The sequence below is a fragment of the Gasterosteus aculeatus genome, chromosome 13, assembly GCF_964276395.1.
Source record: "Gasterosteus aculeatus chromosome 13, fGasAcu3.hap1.1, whole genome shotgun sequence".
Taxonomy (NCBI): domain Eukaryota; kingdom Metazoa; phylum Chordata; class Actinopteri; order Perciformes; family Gasterosteidae; genus Gasterosteus; species Gasterosteus aculeatus.
In genome coordinates, this window is record NC_135701.1 from 23,429,792 (window position 1) to 23,448,616 (window position 18,825).

Genomic DNA, 18,825 nt, shown 5'->3' on the forward strand with positions numbered 1-18,825 from the left:
GCTAGCGCTCAAGTAACGCTCTGCTATCCCTCAGCTAGCGCTCAAGTAACGCTCTGCTATCCCTCAGCTAGCGCTCAAGTAACGCTCTGCTATCCCTCAGCTAGCGCTCAAGTAACGCTCTGCTATCCCTCAGCTAGCACTCAAGTAACGCTCTGCTATCCCTCAGCTAGCGCTCAAGTAACGCTCTGCTATCCCTCAGCTAGCGCTCAAGTAACGCTCTGCTATCCCTCAGCTAGCGCTCAAGTAACGCTCTGCTATCCCTCAGCTAGCGCTCAAGTAATGCTCTGCTATCCCTCAGCTAAACTATGTTAAATCTTAAACTCGCATGCTTAAATGAATGTGAACACATACATATTCTGCTAACGGGTAGCAAACAGCTAGCTTACACATTGCTGGACTAATACAACATAATCGGCATCACATTACCAACGAACACAGGCAGAATAAATAGATCATCAGTTACAGTTCAGATTCATAAAGCTTGTCGTTAATATTTCCAACTAAAAGCTGATGGTGGGACCACAAACTCTCAAAATCTCCTGGATTCATTCTTTAGCAACACTTTCAATGACATTTAATAAACCCAAATAAACACCACAGAGGAATGTAACTAACTATCAATATTGCTTCACATTTTATTTTCATTTGAATTGTCGATCGAAAGTAAAACACTTATTTCTTTCCTTGTGGGTTTCATGGAAATATTTTCTGAGACAAAATATAAATAATATAATACATTACATATTAACAACAAATTAAATCAAAACGATATTGATCTTATCAGAAAAACTCACAGAATTTTAATCTGTTTAACGACATTAAATAAAATGGGAAGTTACAGACTCACTAGATTTTCGATGGTTGTTGTAGCATTAAACTGCTAACTGTCTCAATAAGATAAAACTTGAAAGAGTTAAAATTATTTAGAACCATTTGGAACCTGTCAGAACCCATTAAAACCACTTAGAACCAGCTAGACCTGGTTATAACCGTTTGGACCTAGTTAGAGAAATTTAAAATTCAAGTTAGAGTTACAATAATCAAAAACCAGTTTAACCAGTTTGAACCTTTAATTCTGAAGATGTAAGGCTTAATTCCAACTCGCCGCTTGCACTGCACCGTGGGACCTCTAGTCACAGCGGAACAGCTCGGCGGCCTTTGGGTGATACGGTTTGTGGACGATGTTACCCACCTGCGCCAATTGGACATCCACATTAAAGGTGACAACTATGATCAATAATATCAACATATTATGAAATAAATAAATACATATCTCATTATATAAGAATAAATGAAAAGTAAAAAAAATCTATGTAACTTTACACTGAAAAAAATCCAACATTTCCAAAACATTTCAGCATAAACAAGAACATTTCATCAGCATTTGTACAAGAGAGACAAACAATCAAGTGAAAGTTCGTTTTTATCCCAGATCAGCTGGAACATCCAGAGAGGAGTGGGAGCTCTTCAGTGCTTTATGAACCTGATCATTGAGTCAAATGTTTCTGTCACTGTTGTGATTTGATGACAGACAGGCCTGACCTGTCTCAATGTCCTGACAGCTGGACCACATATTAAAACACACAATATTGCTGATAATTTGCTATAATGTGTCATAACGTGCTGATAATCCATATCATTATTACTTGAAGTTCACAGTAACACATCATCAATACAGACCAGTAGATACGAACAGACACTAGGTTCAAGCTAACCCTCAATAGAAGACTGGGGGCTCTCTCCGTGGGCGGGGCTACCTTTACTGGAACGACTGGGAGGAGAGACAAACATAAGAGGTGAATCCACAACACAACACAACACAGTTATCAGGCTGAAGGGTTAAAGGTTCAACGAGTCATCAAACCTGAACCACTGAGAACCAGTATGAACCACTGATAATCACAGGGAACCACTGAGAACCAGTATGAACCACTGATCATCACAGGGAACCACTGAGAACCAGTATGAACCACTGATAATCACAGGGAACCACTGAGAACCAGTATGAACCACTGATAATCACAGGGAACCAGTGAGAACCAGTATGAACCACTGCTAATCACAGGGAACCGCTGAGAACCAGTATGAACCACTGATAATCACAGGGAACCAGTGAGAACCAGTATGAACCACTGATAATCACAGGGAACCACTGAGAACCAGTATGAACCACTGCTAATCACAGGGAACCGCTGAGAACCAGTATGAACCACTGCTAATCACAGGGAACCACTGAGAACCAGTATGAACCACTGATCATCACAGGGAACCACTGAGAACCAGTATGAACCACTGATAATCACAGGGAACCAGTGAGAACCAGTATGAACCACCACCCCGAAGTGTTAACCGAGGGTGTAGTGTTGTTCCTTCGGTTCTGTTTGTCATTAAGCCGCATTGAGCTGCAAACATGTGATGTTATTTCCTCACGCGAATTACAGCAGATCGTTTAATACCAGTTTTTTTCTTTATTTTACACAGCAAAGCGTTAAATAAATATAGAAATAATACATTCTGTCACACGGTAGAAAGCGATGTGCTCTCGTGCCTCATGCAGCTCTTCTCTGTTGCACCTGCTGCAATCCAAACGTCAATCAAGCGAGAGAAACAAGGAGCGTCAATCCAACAAATGCTTTCTAATATATGGTACATATCTTATGTTCCTGCACAATGAGCATAAATCAAATATTAAATTATTAATCTTCCCTGAATTTCTATTAACATATATAAACACTTCAGGTGCTTACAGAGGAGAAACACTGTAAACAGTTAATATATTGTTTATAATTTGAAGTTAAAAAGTTTGAAGCTGTAGTAAAAGTGTTTTTTATTTATTTATGCTTACAGTATTGTCTGAACAGTTAATATATTGTTCAATTTGAAGAAAGAAATTTGCCGTGGCAATAAAAAAAATGTCTCGGTAGTATCGGTTGAGGCACCGATATCGTTTTAAAAGTATCGGTTTGATCCAGTATGAACCACTGATAATCACAGGGAACCAGTGAGAGGAGAATTATAGTATGTTAGAAGTGGAGTCAAGTATAGAAATATATTATGTTGAAAGTACAGTAAAGTAGAAATGTGGCATAAAGCTGTTGTAATTAGTAGTAAACCACAAGAAGGACATGTTTGAGCAGGCAGAATGACAGACTGGCAGGTCAGACAGACAGCTCGGTAACATTTAGATTGAGCTGTCAATCATAGAGCTAATGTAATTTCAGTAGCGATGCTTCCTTGTGATGCTGGGGGGGATGCAATGAAATGGTGAGGTAAGTGATCTGATTGGACGATGAGAGACTGACGTACCATTGGTGAACTCCTCACTGGTCACTGATAGAGATTCTGAAAAAATAACCATATATGGTCATAATGAGGGCGGCAGGAATGGGGGAGGGGCTCCCTGCTGTGACAGCAACACGTCTGAGAGCTGCCTGATTATCATTATAGGGAAATGTTACAACAGAATCACACAAACAGAGTGACACAAGCAGACAGACAGACAGCGGGACAAGTAGAGAAGAGAGATTGATAACTGATGAAGGAAGGATGGAGGAGGGATAGACGACTGATGAAGGAGTGATAGAGGAGTGATGGAGTGATAGAGGACGATGGAGTGTTGAAGGAGTGATGAAGGAGTGATAGAGGAGTGATGAAGGAGTGATAGATGAGCGATGAAGGAGTGATAGATGAGTGACAGAGGAGTCATAGAGGAGTGATGAAGGAGTGATAGATGAGTGATGAAGGAGTGATAGATGAGTGATGAAGGAGTGATAGATGAGTGATGAAGGAGTGATAGATGAGGGGTGAAGGTGTGATAGAGGAGTGATGAAGGAGTGATAGATGAGTCATAGAGGAGTGATGAAGGAGTGATAGAGGAGGACTGATAGATTAGGGGTGAAGGTGTGATAGAGGAGTGATGAAGGAGTGATAGATGAGTCATAGAGGAGTGATGAAGGAGTGATAGATGAGTGATGAAGGAGTGATAGAGGAGTGATGAAGAGTGATAGAGGAGCGATGAAGCAGTGATGGAGGAGTGATGAAGGAGTGATAGAGGAGTGATGAAGAGTGATAGAGGAGCGATGAAGCAGTGATGGAGGAGTGATGAAGGAGTGATAGACGAGCAATGAAGGAGTGACAAAGGAGTCATAGAGGAGTGATAGAGAGATAGAGAAGTTATGAAGTAGTGATAGATGAAGTCTAGGAGGAGGAAGGAGCGATGAAGTGATGAAGGGGTTATATAGGAGCGATGTAGAAGTGATATAGGTGTGATGAACGTGTGATAGAGGAACAAAGGAGTGATATAGGAGTGGCGAAGGAGTGATTAGTAGTAGTAACCCTGTACTAGAGTGAGTAGTAGTTGCCGTAGAAGTAGTAACTCTGTAGTAGAGTTGATGATGAGAAATACTGATTGTCACTGAAATTCTCCTCTGCGGAGTAACACTACTCCAACAATATTATGAATAACAATAGTATAAATAATCATATTATTATTATAAAAGTGCTAATGATATAAATAACTCCTACAATATTATTATGAATAGCTATAATAATAATGAATAATAAATAATGTTACAATAAACATAAATAATTACTAATTTACCGCACTTTTTGATCAGCTCAGCATCACACAGAACCAGAGTCGGCTTGACCTTTGACCTCAGTCAGTGTGTGTGTTGGTACCTTGGGACTCCGGGAGGGGGCGCTCGGTTGGGTCGGGAGGGGATGGAGGGGGTTCCAGGATCAGGTGACATGGCGGGACGGGACGGAGGGCCAGAGGCGGAGCGCCCACCTTGACGGGGAGGTCCGGGGGGGGCCCGGCGCTGGGGTACTGGACTGGACATGGGAGACCTGCGGAGACCGGCAGAGACCCTGAGCGACAGGGAACCTGCCCACCCAGCCCCGTCACACCTGATCCATTGCTAAGCTACCTGCGTCCTGATGGCATCCCCGTCACCTGCAGCCAGGAGTCGTCGACGGGCGGAGGCATCGTCGTGGTGATGGTGGAGGTGCTGATGTCACCGATGATGTGGAGACCCTCACGAAGAGCGTGGTACATCTTCAACATCTCGTCACGGTGCTGAGCCTGTGGGGAGGGGGGGAGGGAGGGAGACAGACAGGGAGTGAGCAAGAGAGAGAAGGGGAGCGAGAAAGAGAGGGGGGGATCTTTTACATTCAGCACTTTATGTTCGTCTCAACTGTCCATCTCTCCCTCCCCTTGTCCGTCTGTGTCTCCACCCGTCTGTCTGCTCACCTGCTCCTGGGACTCCTCCATCAGGGTGTTCTGGTCTCCACAGGAGTAGAGCTGAGCCAGCAGGTCTGAGTGGATGAACTCCTTTGTCTGGGAACCAGAGAGGAGGTCATGCGATTGGTGACCTCACTTCCTGTGTGTGTGTGTGTGTGTGCGCGCCATACGTTGTTGACCATCAGGTGCATGATGGTCTTGGGGATGAGGTCTCTGACTGTGCGGTGGATGATTGACAGGTAAGAGTCCACCAGGTTCCTCACAATCTCCACCTGTCGCTCCAGCTGAGGGTCCAAGCTGTGGATCTGCCCGTCCCCCCGCGCCTCCTCCACCTCCACCTGCACCAGGAGGGGGGGGTCAGGTAACAACAGCCACAAGCACACAGAGACAAACACACAGACACACAAGCACAGACAGACATACACACACATAGACACTCACACAGAAGACATATAAAAAGATACACACTCAGAGACAAACACACATATACACACACACACACACACCTGAATCAGGCTGAGGTGTTCATGTTTTTTTGTCCACCGTATTGTCCACCTGTCTCAATGAGGTGGACAAAATAACACTTGTCAGTGTGTGAGAAGACTCACCTTGTCTTTGTCCTGCAGGAGAAGAAGAGTTTTGTCCATATTAGCTTGTTTGCATAGTTTGTATATTAGTACATAGTAATGATGTAGAAGCAGTAAGTACCATGGTGTGTTTTGTATATTATATTATATATACAGTAATAATATATTGATTATGTAGCAGTACTGTCGTTTTTAGTAGTGAAGTGAACCACTGCTAGTTTAGTTTAGAAGTACTTTAGTAGTGACGTAGTAGTAATGTGGTTGTATAGTGGTGATGTAGTAGTATAGTAGAGCCGTTATTAAGTAGTATAATATTAGCGATGTAGTAGTATAGTAGTGATGTATTATAGTAGTGATGTAGTAGTGTATTAGTGATGGAGAAGTATTGTTGTGAATTCTTCAAGGATACAGACAATATGGTTAAGACGCTCTTATTTTGAAAATGTATTTAAATAATAGCCCAATGCTGAGCAAAGCGGCTAACTGGCTAGCGAGCGAGTGTACCGTAAATACGGCCCCAAAACTACTGCAGGAAAGTTACTTTGATGAGAGAACGTAGAAAAAACACTGGGGCGACGGTCGGGGAATGCTGGGCGATCATGAGAGCTTTTATTGTGCTATTTGGAGCTGGATATCTTATTGTGAAACTCAATACAGCAGTCTGCTGACCTCTAGTAGTATAGTAGTAGTGTAGTAGTATAGTGTAGTAGTATAGTAGTAGTGATGCAGTATAGTAGTAGTGTAGTAGTATAGTAGTATAGTAGTAGTGATGTAGTATAGTAGTAGTGATGTAGTATAGTAGTAGTGTAGTAGTCATGTAGTATTATAGAAGTCTAGCAGTGATGTAGTATAGTGGTAGTGTAGTAGTAGTGATGTAGTAGTGTAGTAGTACTGTAGTAGTATAGTAGCAGTGATGTAGTATAGTAGTAGTGATGTAGTATAGTAGTAGTGTAGTAGTATAGTAGCAGTGATGTGGTATAGTAGAAGTGATGTAGTATAGTAGTAGTGTAGTAGTATAGTAGTAGTGATGTAGTATAGTAGTAGTGTAGTAGTATAGTAGTACTGTAGTAGTATAGTAGCAGTGATGTAGTATAGTAGTAGTGTAGTAGTACTGTAGTAGTATAGTAGCAGTGATGTAGTATAGTAGTAGTGATGTAGTATAGTAGTAGTGTAGTAGTCATGTAGTATTATAGAAGTCTAGCAGTGATGTAGTATAGTGGTAGTGTAGTAGTAGTGATGTAGTAGTGTAGTAGTATAGTAGTACTGTAGTAGTATAGTAGCAGTGATGTAGTATAGTAGTAGTGATGTAGTATAGTAGTAGTGATGTAGTATAGTAGTAGTGTAGTAGTATAGTGGTTGTGTAGTAGTATAGTAGTAGTGATGTAGTATAGTAGTAGTGTAGTAGTGTAGTAGTACTGTAGTAGTATAGTAGCAGTGATGTAGTATAGTAGTAGTGATGTAGTATAGTAGTAGTGTAGTAGTCATGTAGTATTATAGAAGTCTGGCAGTGATGTAGTATAGTAGTAGTGTAGTAGTATAGTGGTAGTGTAGTAGTATAGTAGTAGTGATGTAGTATAGTAGTAGTGTAGTTGTGATGTAGTAGTAATGTAGTATAGTGGTAGTGTAGCAGTAGTGATGTAGTATAGTAGTAGTGTAGTAGTGATGTAGTAGTACCACGGTGCGTTCAGGGTACACTCCGGCTCGTAGGAAAGAAGCCTTCCAGCTGTCAACCTCCTCCAGAGACTCACTGGCCAACTCCAACTGACGAGAATCTTTATAGACATTCCTGAAACATGAATATTAATTATTACTGTAAATACACACACACACACACACACACACACACACACACACACACACACCTGTGCTCTGTGTTGAATAGAGCAAAGATGTGTTTACTGGACATGAAACTCTTCTCGATGTCTTTGAGTTTGAGGTTGTCCACAGGGAGCATGTACTTCTTGTCCTTCTCCTGCAGGTAGAGACAACAACAACAACAACAGCAATAATTAATAACACATGATCAGGATCATCTTCTCCTCTCATTGTGGTCTCGGGGGCAGAACTCTGATGGACCCGGGTCTTTCCTCCTCCCTTCTTCTCCTAGTCCATCAACATCTAGACTGGAGGGGCTGGTCCAGATGTTCAATCTAATAGTCACATGGTTATGTGAGCAGCATCACATGACAATATATTTGTGTGTGTGTCTGTGTGTGTGTGTGTGTGTGTGTGTTACCTCATCGTCTTTGTACCACGACAGAGTCTCGGCTGTCAGGACGAACCAGTACTCTTTAGCTCCTCCCTTCATGATGCTGATGTTGTTAATGGTGAGCCAACCTTTACGGATCACCTACACACACACGCACGCGCACACACACACACACACACGCACGCGCACACAGATGCTCATTGATTTTTGAGTATTTATCTACTGCTGACTCAGGTGTAAATCAGTGTCATCACACACACACACACACACTGTGACCCACTGACCATGATCTCGTCCTGGTTGCCGTGGTAACAGAGAGAAAAAGAGAGGACAAGAGGAGCATGTGAACCAGAGTCCAGATCTAAATGACGTGTTCTTGTTTCTCTTACACTTTCAACTGATTTTGTCTTGTGAAACTACCCAGAATTCATAGATTTGTTAAATCACAGTTTTTCTCAGTTGCTTTGGTACGTTTCTTGAATGATTCTCGGCATTTGCAAATCAGCACGTGCATTCCTCAAAACAATTGGTGCAAATAGCAAAATAAGAGGGATTACCTGCAGGAGTCAGTGTCTTGCTCCAAATCCTTAGATCATCATAAGTAAGTATGTGTGTCCCTGAACATCCTCGTGTGATTGACAGTCAACGTGCTGAGTCATGCTGTCAGTGTAAACTCACACGTATGTTTGTGGAAGATTGATTGCTGACAGAGACTGACAGGATTCACATGTTGACACGTCATTAGAGGTAGAAGTGGGAGCATTGCAGTGCTGTAGGAGCTACTAACACCTGACACCTCCTGTTGGGCCACAGATTCTCATCCACATCACATTGAATGGGAGGAACCTTTTAGAGCCTCTACAGGAGGCTCATCTGTGCACACACTGTCCATCTCCAGGAGAGAAACCTCCCTCAATGGGGTTAAAGAGCGGGGGGGAGCGTGGGAGGAACGCCATCGGCATGCTGTGGGGGGTCGCAAACCGCCGCCTGATGACGTTGGCCGATCGTCCCAAACCATCACGTACTTCGGCCGTGTGTCTCCGACGTGCCGCTCTCTTGTTCAGGCAGGAGATGCCTGTAGAGAGTAAAGAGGTCTATGGACCAATCACGCGTGGCTCTTCTCCCCTCAGGAAGACACATATGTCCTCGGCCTCTTCTGCCTCTTCCTCTGCTTTGCCTCCCAACTCCTCTTCCTCTTCCTCTTCTCTCGGGCAGTTTCCTTGTCCATTCCATACTTCGTACAGACGGAAACAATTACACCGTAAACCGTTCATGTGATGTTCATAGTTTGAAGTTAAAACGTTTGAAGCCAAGTGTTTTTTATCTATTTATATTTACAGTTAATATATTGTTTATATTGTTTAATATAAGTTTTTAGGCACCGGTATCGGAAACAAGCCAAACGATACTCATCCCTTTTTGCAACTTGGTCAAAGAAATGAGAAACTGCTTTTTAAATGACACAATGAGCTGAGATGTTCTGAACTTTTCATTTGTAATCTGGGAAATGTTGCAAAGCAACTGAGAAAAACTGTAAAATAGTAAAAAGAGTCGACGAGGAAAAGTCACCTGATTTCCTGCTGCTTTCTTCTTGTTCATCTGACTGCTCTTCTGCTGAGCACTGAGAGACAGACAGACAGACAGACAGACAGAGAGACACACAGACAGAGAGACAGACAGACAGACAGGGACAGAGAGACAGACAGACAGACAGACAGACAGGGACACAGACAGACAGAGAGACAGACAGACAGACAGAGACAGACAGACAGAGAGACAGACAGACAGAGAGACAGACAGACAGACAGACAGACAGACAGACAGACAGAGAGACAGACAGACAGACAGACAGAGAGACACACAGACAGAGAGACAGACAGACAGACAGGGACAGAGAGACAGACAGACAGACAGACAGACAGGGACACAGACAGACAGAGAGACAGACAGACAGACAGAGACAGACAGACAGAGAGACAGACAGACAGAGAGACAGACAGACAGACAGACAGACAGACAGACAGACAGACAGAGAGACACACAGACAGACAGACAGAGAGACACACAGACAGAGAGACAGACAGACAGACAGGGACAGAGAGACAGACAGACAGACAGGGACAGAGAGACAGACAGACAGACAGACAGGGACACAGACAGACAGAGAGACAGACAGACAGACAGAGACAGACAGACAGACAGACAGGGACAGACAGACAGACAGAGAGACAGACCGACAGGGACAGAGAGACAGACAGACAGACAGACAGACAGACAGGGACAGAGAGACAGACCGACAGGGACAGATAGACAGACAGACAGACAGGGACAGAGAGAGATAGACAGGGACAGAGACAGGGACAGAGAGACAGACAGACAGACAGACAGACAGGGACAGAGACAGACAGACAGACAGATGGACAGACAGACAGACAGACAGGGACAGACAGACAGACCGACAGGGACAGACAGACAGGGACAGACAGGGACAGAGACAGACAGACAGACCGATAGGGAAACAGACAGACCGACAGGGACAGACAGACAGGGACAGACAGGGACACAGACAGACAGAGACAGACAGACAGACCGACAGGGAAACAGACAGACCGACAGGGACAGAGAGACAGACAGACAGGAACAGACAGACAGACAGACAGGGAAACAGACAGACCGACAGGGACAGAGAGACAGACCGACAGGGACAGAGAGAGATAGACAGGGACAGAGACAGGGACAGAGAGACAGACAGACAGACAGGGACAGAGACAGACAGACAGACAGACAGATGGACAGACAGACAGACAGGGACAGACAGACAGACCGACAGGGACAGACAGACAGGGACAGACAGGGACAGAGACAGACAGACAGACCGATAGGGAAACAGACAGACCGACAGGGACAGACCGACAGGGACAGACAGGGACACAGACAGACAGACAGGGACAGAGACAGACAGACAGACCGACAGGGAAACAGACAGACCGACAGGGACAGAGAGACAGACCGACAGGGACAGACAGACAGGGACACAGACAGACAGACAGACAGGGACAGAGAGAGACAGACAGACAGGGACACAGACAGACAGACAGGGACAGAGAGACAGACAGGGACACAGACAGACAGACAGGGACAGACAGACAGACAGGGACACAGACAGACAGACAGACAGACCGACAGGGACACAGACAGACAGACAGACAGGGACAGATAGACAGACAGACAGGGACAGAGAGAGATAGACAGGGACAGAGACAGGGACAGAGAGACAGACAGGGACAGAGACAGACAGACAGGGACAGACAGACAGACCGACAGGGACAGAGACAGACAGACAGACAGACAGACAGGGACAGAGACAGACAGACAGACGCAGAGATCAGTATGTTTGTTGTGAAATGAGAGTCTTCTGGTTTTTGAACAGATGTTCCTACTTTGCAAAGCCGATGAAGTCTTCGTGGTTTGTGTTCATGTAGGCCAACTCGATGTCGATCAGCAACATCACCTGAGGGTACAACAGGTGAATTAGACTGACAGGCAGGTCAGACAGACGCGTCGGTGGCTCACGTATACCTGGCCTTTGGTGCGACTTTCTCTGTCTCTGATGTGCTGAGTAACGATTCTCTCCATTTCCTCTCTGAGCATCGGAAACTGAGCCAACTGCAGGAAGAGAGAAGTACATCAGGATGTAATACATGACATAACCCTACCGTACAAAACACTGTCTCCCCAGCATTGAATGAGGGCTGGCGCCCCCCCGTCACCCGACATAACCCCCCCATGCAGGTAGTAGTGGTGGTTGTACCTTCTGGGTGCACTGCCTCACGGTGTTCACCAGCTCGTTGATAACCATGTCCACACACTTCTGACATGGCTCTTTGATCTGAGCGATGAGGCGCTTCACGATGGTCTCAAACGCCATGTCGGGGGTAAACAGACCCGTCCTGAGCACAGACCATCAGTCACACCCTTCAGCGACCAATAACACATGAGGGGGGCGGTGTTACCATGGCAACCCGGCGAGAGCGTCACCACGGCGACCTCACCTGATCCCGTGGATGTTCTTGATGGCGTAGCTGATCTCCTTACGAAGCGTCTTCTCATCACTCTCCAGCTGCTCACACAGACAGACAGACGTGCACACACGTGGTCTAAGCGTGTTCCACAGGTCACAGGTCGGGTGAGTCTGTCTGCGTGTGAGACTTACCTTGACGATCTCAAAGGGGAAGCGCTCGTGGAAGATCCTGTTGATCTTGGCTCCTCCTGAGAGCTCGTAGGTTTCCACCTGATCCCCAGATCCTTCGATCCGCTTCTCAAAGTCTACAGCAAACTGCTGCACCATCCTGACACACACACACGGGTCTCAGTACACGCTGGCGTGACTCAGTGTGCAGTACTGGTGTTGGTGTGCAGGACTGACTGCAGCAGGGCCTTGGTCTTGCGGCCCGGGTCGTCTGGTCTGAAGTTCTTGTACTCCTCCACCTCCTTCTCGATGGACAGCAGCTGGCTCTGCAGTTTGCTGCGTAGCGCCGGCAGCGTGTCCCGTATGTGGTTTGTCAGTTGCTAACGGCAGTGAAGAAACGCTCTACTGGGTTACAGAGGGAGGTGATCGCTGACCTCCAACCAACAACCGTCCCACCTCGCTGTGTTTGAGGTGGTACGGCTATGAGCTCATGAGGTGAGTGGCTCTCTGGCGCTCTGAGATCTATTTTTTTTCTTTTTTAATCTTTATTTTTTTAATCATTATTATATAAAATAACAGACATACAACTATAAAAAGAGAGAAAAACAAGAAGATACAACACACATAATACAGCTGATTAAAAAGTATGAAGACTTTTGTGCCCATGTCGTCTTAATGTCTCTTCAGAGGGTTGACCAGAGTCTCTCTACCGCTCTCAGATTCAGTCGACACATGAAACACACATGAAACATACATGAAACATACATCCGTTGTCTCGAGCGGTTGGTAGGTGCTTAGACACATTGTGCCACATGAAGCAGCGATCTGAGAGCAGCATTGTGAGCTACTTCCAGTCTCTGTAGACTCCTTAGACCCCCACATGTACAATGGTGTTATGTAGGTTCTAAACAGGGAACGTTGGACTGAGTCTGAGCACGTAGAAAACTTCCTTAATAACATATCGGCCTGAGAATATATCTTACAGCGCTGTCGATGTATATCGTTGTCATCTGTCCAATCATCAGAAATGACATGGCCCAGATTTTATTTCCTCACAAACACCAAGGGGACTGGCACATAGATACAAGGTTCATTTCCTGCCCTGATTACTTCTGACTATCGTTATGTGGCTTTTCTTTGCATTATATTTTACATCATGATCTCATACTGAGAGCACACCCTCAGCGTCACCAAACCATCTGATGATTGACAATAGATCCACCTACAAGTCAGCCTGTATTTGTCTTATTCAGCTTGATAAGTCGTCCATATGAACATTAAACAAAAAGGGAGAGAAAATTCCTCTTTGTCCAACTCCGTTACCAACATAGAAATATAGCTCATATAGCTGACACGACATTGTTTGATTGGCATACCAGAACACAAGAGGTTTCTCTTGTCCCTCTCGCTGCAGCTTCATAAACATTGTTTCATGACAAATTCCATCAAAAGCTTTAGAAGCATCAATGAAGCATAAAAATACAGAGGAGTTAAGACGTGTGTATCTAGAGACAAAGAGCATAGATACAGAGATCAGTGCCGTGTTTTCTTTTAAACCCAAACGGCCTCATCTGTAAGAACAGGAACTAACAGTACTGACATAATAGAGTTGGGTAGGACACCGTGAACCATCATTCCAGTAAGACACATGTAGTAATGGACTGAGTTTTAGATGCTCTGCAGAAATCTAATCCATCCAACACGCTTTGTTGTTGTCTAGCATGTGGATGGAATCATAAACATCTACTGATCCAACTATCATGTCTGAGACCTTTATATGTATTATCGATTCTAACGGTGTTACTTTTAACACAATTAAATAGTTTAGTGTAGTGCTCACGCCATAGATCAGCAATCTTCTGTGGACAACTAACCCCCTCAGGGAGGGGAGTCCTGCTATTATTTATGATCGTGACCTCCTTCCAGAAGTCAGTAAGATTGTTATTCTGCATCTTTCTGGCCAGCGCGTCTGCTCTCATTGTGTTTTCATGTTTCTTAATAAAACAAAGTGCATATTTAAATCTAGCATTTGTGAGTTTTTTGTTATCAAGCAACACGCAGTCTGGGTCTGCCGGCCTCTAAAGTCTAAAGGCCTCCAGCAGCAGCAGCATGTTGCTCAGACACAAACTCATCCCAGGCCGTATGTTGAGACCTTACTGATTAATAAACGGTTAAAAGGTTAATTAAAGACATTTTACAATGTCCTCATACATGGCACACAGCCTTTCAGCATGATGTGTATCCTTGCGCTTCATATCCGTGCACTATTGATGAAGAGTGGATTACATTCCTCCCTGAAGCCCTGTGAGTGTGCTCACCTGGTTGAGGATCTTCTGCAGAAAGGCGGTGCCCATGCGGTCGGCCAGGTGTCGATAGGACGGGTGCGACAGGAAGAACTTTCTCTCAGCTTGCAGAGCCGCCGTGATGTCTTTCCTCCCATCAATGTCCTTCTGACTGCGGTTCACCACCCCGATGTAACCTGAGGTCAGAGTTCATCACGTGAGGACCCCTGTGGGGGGGTTCTCAGGGCTCCACCCTCGGTTTTATTCTCCACCATGTTACATCTGATCTAATATCTAAAAATCACATCAAGACTAAAGTTCTACTCTTTGTTTTAAATGAGACTATCAGGGCCGAGGTTCTCTGGTTCTCCTAATTGAAGTCAGACTGGAGAAACATCTGGTTTCGGTATAAGAAGCAGATGTTTAGAGTTTATTCAATGAACACAAGATTTTGTGTTCTTATCTGATTTGTTTCTGTCTTTACAAAGACTTGCTTTTCTCTCTAAACACCTTCAGGTAACTCCTCACCTCGACGTAGAGGAAGCAGCTTGTTCTCCAGGATGTCCCTGGCGTCTGTCCCCTCGTCCATCAGGTCCAGTTTGGTGATCACACCGATGGTCCTCAGACCTGCACACAAGTTCGACATCACACACATCCACATGTGGAAAACCATGGAGGCTGTGTGGAAACTGGGATCTGGACCTGGACCTAGACCAGGAGGAGGAGGTGCGGGTGGAGCTCTGGCGGGTGGAGGGCTCACCTTGGGGGTCCACCTCCTTAGCAATCTTCAGGGCGTCGGAGTTAGCAAGGTCAGAGTTAGCCGGGGACACCGCCAGCAGGAGACAGTTGTCTTTGGTCACAAACTGCATCAACATCTCTCGGATCTGGTTCTCGATGTCCGCCGGCTGGTCGCCAACCGGAACCTTTGTCATCCCAGGGAGGTCCACCAGGGTCAGGTTCAGGACTGAGGGACACAGAGACATCCGGGGACACGCCGAGGTAATGTATTGTGCGTTACCGTTGGGGGAGTGTCTCTGTGTGTATTATGGGTGTATTGTGTGTATTGTGCGTTACCGTTGGGCGAGTACACTCTGAGGTTTATTGGAACCGGACTGATTCCTTTATTCTGTCCGGTTATTCGATCCGTTTCTGCTTCGATCTCCTGACGAACTTCATCAAAGTCGATGAACTTCTTCCCTTTGCAGTGAAGGAACTCTGCATACTCTGATCAGTAAACATGGTCAGTCACATGATCAGTCACATGACTCATACGCATGGTCAGTCACATGACCCATACACATGGTCAGTCACATGATCAGTCACATGGTCAGTCACATAATCCATACACATGGTCAGTCACATGACCCATACACATGGTCAGTCACATGATCAGTCACATGACCCATACACATGGTCAGTCACATGATCAGTCACATAATCCATACACATGGTCTGTCACATGACCCATACACATGGTCAGTCACATGACCCATACACATGGTCTGTCACATGACCCATACACATGGTCAGTCACATGGTCAGTCACATGACCCATACACATGGTCAGTCACATGATCCATACACATGGTCAGTCACATGATCAGTCACATGTCCATACACATGATCAGTCACATGATCCATACACATGGTCAGTCACATGATCCATACACATGGTCAGTCACATGATCAGTCACATGTCCATACACATGATCAGTCACATGATCCATACACATGGTCAGTCACATGATCCATACACATGGTCAGTCACATGAATGTAGTGTACATCTTTTACATTGCTCATTGTGTACACATGACATCCGTGTAGTCTGTCCGCCCTGAGCTGTTCCGATGTGAGGGTCAAAGGTCAGAGAATGTTGCATGTGTACAGACTGTAATTTGTAATCTGTGATTTTGGGCTGTACGAAATAAAATTAAATGAATTCTCAAGATCAATACACATGAGCGGACACATGATGACAGCGCAACCATGACAACAGGAAAACTCACCTGTTGGACAGTTGATGAGCTGAAGAACCAATGGACGACGAGTAACGATACCTGAACCCCGAGGGAGGAAGTCTCTGAGACGGGAAGGTGGGGGAGGGGTTAGTATGTGAACAGGTAGTGAAGAGTACCTGAGCAGGTACACGGCAAAATTCTTAGATTTAATTTTCCGGTGTTCGGCAAAAGTGTTGAAGTGCAGAGTTGAAATCACACTGTAAAAAGTTGATTGAACTCCTACAGAGTCATTTGTATGAAGGAGCTGGAGTCATTATTCAGAGTCGAGATCAGATTCATTGTCGACACTTAGAGTTAAATTGACTCTTTGATAGGTTAGAAATGTAACTGTACAGTGTCACACCTCTTAGTGTCACTTTAACTCTACGTACTGTGGCGCACGGAGTAGAGAGGGTGAACCGGGACCCACAAGGTTGGTGGTTCAACTCCCGGCTGCTCCATGTCAAAGTGTCCCTGAGCAAGACACCTAATCTCTAATTGCTCCCCAGGCTAAAATGTAAAAAGCATGGGTTAAAAATGCAATGTTAGTTGCTCTGGATAAACGTGTGAGCTAAATGACCTGTAATGTATTTAACACTGGACAGATTGATCTTTGACACTTATTCCGAGTTAACTTGTTAACACTTCGTTGAGTGTTGATTTAACACTGACAAGATTGGGACGATATAAACACCAGCTTAGAGTTTAAATTGAATCTCACAGAGTCAATTTAGCGTCTTTACTGCGATTTTGCTTTTAAAAAGCTTTTTTTTTCACAGGGACCTTAATGTGTTTTGAGAGTGTTGAGCTGAGAGATTTCTACCGCCCAAAAGCTTATTACCATGTAAATCCTAAAAAATGTTGCCTTCAGGCTCTGTTGTTGAGAATTGCTGACCTAAGGAAAAAACTGATGGCCGATACACTAATTCTATTTTCATAAATACTTAATAAAATAGTGTAAATATATATTTATATACAGTATATATATGATATCCTCTATTATTATTATAGATTAGAAGGAGCTATTCCTGTCACAAGTGGACCAGTAGCACTCTCCACAGAGAGAAACATCATCGCCATGGGAGGAGTTCCTCAAGGCTCCATCTTGGGTCCTCTTTTTGTGGTATTTCGACCAGGAGGACAATAATCAATAGATCAACACCAGAGCTAGTTGATCATCTGCTAGCTCTTTAGCACTAGCTGTGCTAACCGTGACGCTAACTGAAGGCTAACTTTGGATTTGTGGATCAGATCAGTTGCAATAATTGTGATACAATTTTTATTTGTTTGCGGATGGCTTCACATTTGTGTGGATTTTCTTTTTCAACATGGACCTACCTGTAGCCAATCAGATGTCACACATCACATGAGCACAGCGCCCCCTTGCCCTCCCCACTAGCCGGCCAGCGGTACAGCTACACAATTTAACAATATCTTACAAAGAAATGTGTTTTGTAACATTTGGACCGCCCATTTGTCTGGTTGGACACATGTAAAAAATGATCCTGGCTATTGAGACACTCACAGATAGTTTAGTCATATCATATTACATTTTGTTGGGTCCACTGGACTGGTCTCCAGTCACAGTCACATTCACACACCCACGAGTCAATCATTTCCAATGTCATTATTATATTATGTTACATATTATATTGCATTATATCTTAGACTACATCATATAATATATATACATATAAATGATAGAATTAAATAGCTCCTCTGCTGTATTTATAACCTCATCGTGTAGCAGCAGTTGATTTATTCAGCGGGTCAGCCGGCCTCCCGTCAGCGGGGCGGCTCCCTCTCACAGACAGACAGGCGGACTCACTTGCCCACGAAGTTCTCCAGCACCGAGCTCTTGCCCGCGCTCTGCCCCCCCACCACTGCGATCTGCGGGAGGTCCAGGCTGGAGTTCTGTCCGATGGAGGAGAAGGCGTCCTGCAGCTTGTTGACCAGCGGGATCAGGTCCTCCATGCCGCGGTTCCCCATGGCGGCGAGACAGGCGCAGAGACAGCGGAGCAGAATCAGGCAGACAGGCCGGTCTCACGTCCGCTCAGCGATAAGCGATCAGCTCTCGGTACCGATGATGAGGAGAAGGATGAAGATGATGCTCTGGATGTGACCTTCAGCTCGGCTCTCCTCTTCTTCTCCTGCTGCTCTCCTCCGCTGCAGACAGGAATCCGCGCTTCCGGTACGGGCTTTCACAATAAGAGCCCGGGACTGAATCAGAATAACACGGAGTCCGACACGATCCTCTTATTGATATTCATCCGTATCATTGTGTTTATTATAGTTGTGATAGTGCTGCTGTTTTTCTT

The 18,825-nt window shown here is 44.9% G+C and overlaps 1 protein-coding gene across 3 annotated transcripts; it reads right to left on the reverse strand.

The window, feature by feature from the left end:
• Nucleotides 1-617: 617 nt before the first annotated feature.
• LOC120831383 (dynamin-1-like) lies at nucleotides 618-18,750 on the reverse strand. Of its 3 annotated transcripts, XM_078086548.1 has the most exons (24): nucleotides 18,336-18,750; nucleotides 16,517-16,590; nucleotides 15,584-15,733; nucleotides 15,270-15,473; nucleotides 15,038-15,136; nucleotides 14,546-14,706; nucleotides 12,465-12,607; nucleotides 12,252-12,387; nucleotides 12,091-12,158; nucleotides 11,850-11,988; nucleotides 11,618-11,704; nucleotides 11,479-11,549; nucleotides 9,608-9,659; nucleotides 8,323-8,334; nucleotides 8,066-8,179; nucleotides 7,692-7,801; nucleotides 7,504-7,615; nucleotides 5,851-5,862; nucleotides 5,413-5,580; nucleotides 5,252-5,338; nucleotides 4,929-5,083; nucleotides 4,681-4,848; nucleotides 3,307-3,342; nucleotides 618-1,771 (listed from the first exon to the last, which is right to left on the reverse strand). In XM_078086548.1, exons 1-23 carry the CDS (start codon nucleotides 18,494-18,496, stop codon nucleotides 3,321-3,323), a joined length of 2,505 nt encoding a protein of 834 aa, XP_077942674.1. In that variant the 5' UTR covers nucleotides 18,497-18,750; the 3' UTR covers nucleotides 618-1,771; nucleotides 3,307-3,320. The 3 variants fall into 3 exon arrangements, with proteins under 3 accessions (XP_077942674.1, XP_077942672.1, XP_077942673.1); XM_078086546.1 differs by lacking the exon at nucleotides 3,307-3,342; XM_078086547.1 differs by lacking the exons at nucleotides 3,307-3,342; nucleotides 5,851-5,862.
• Between the last annotated feature and the right edge of the window lie 75 nt (nucleotides 18,751-18,825).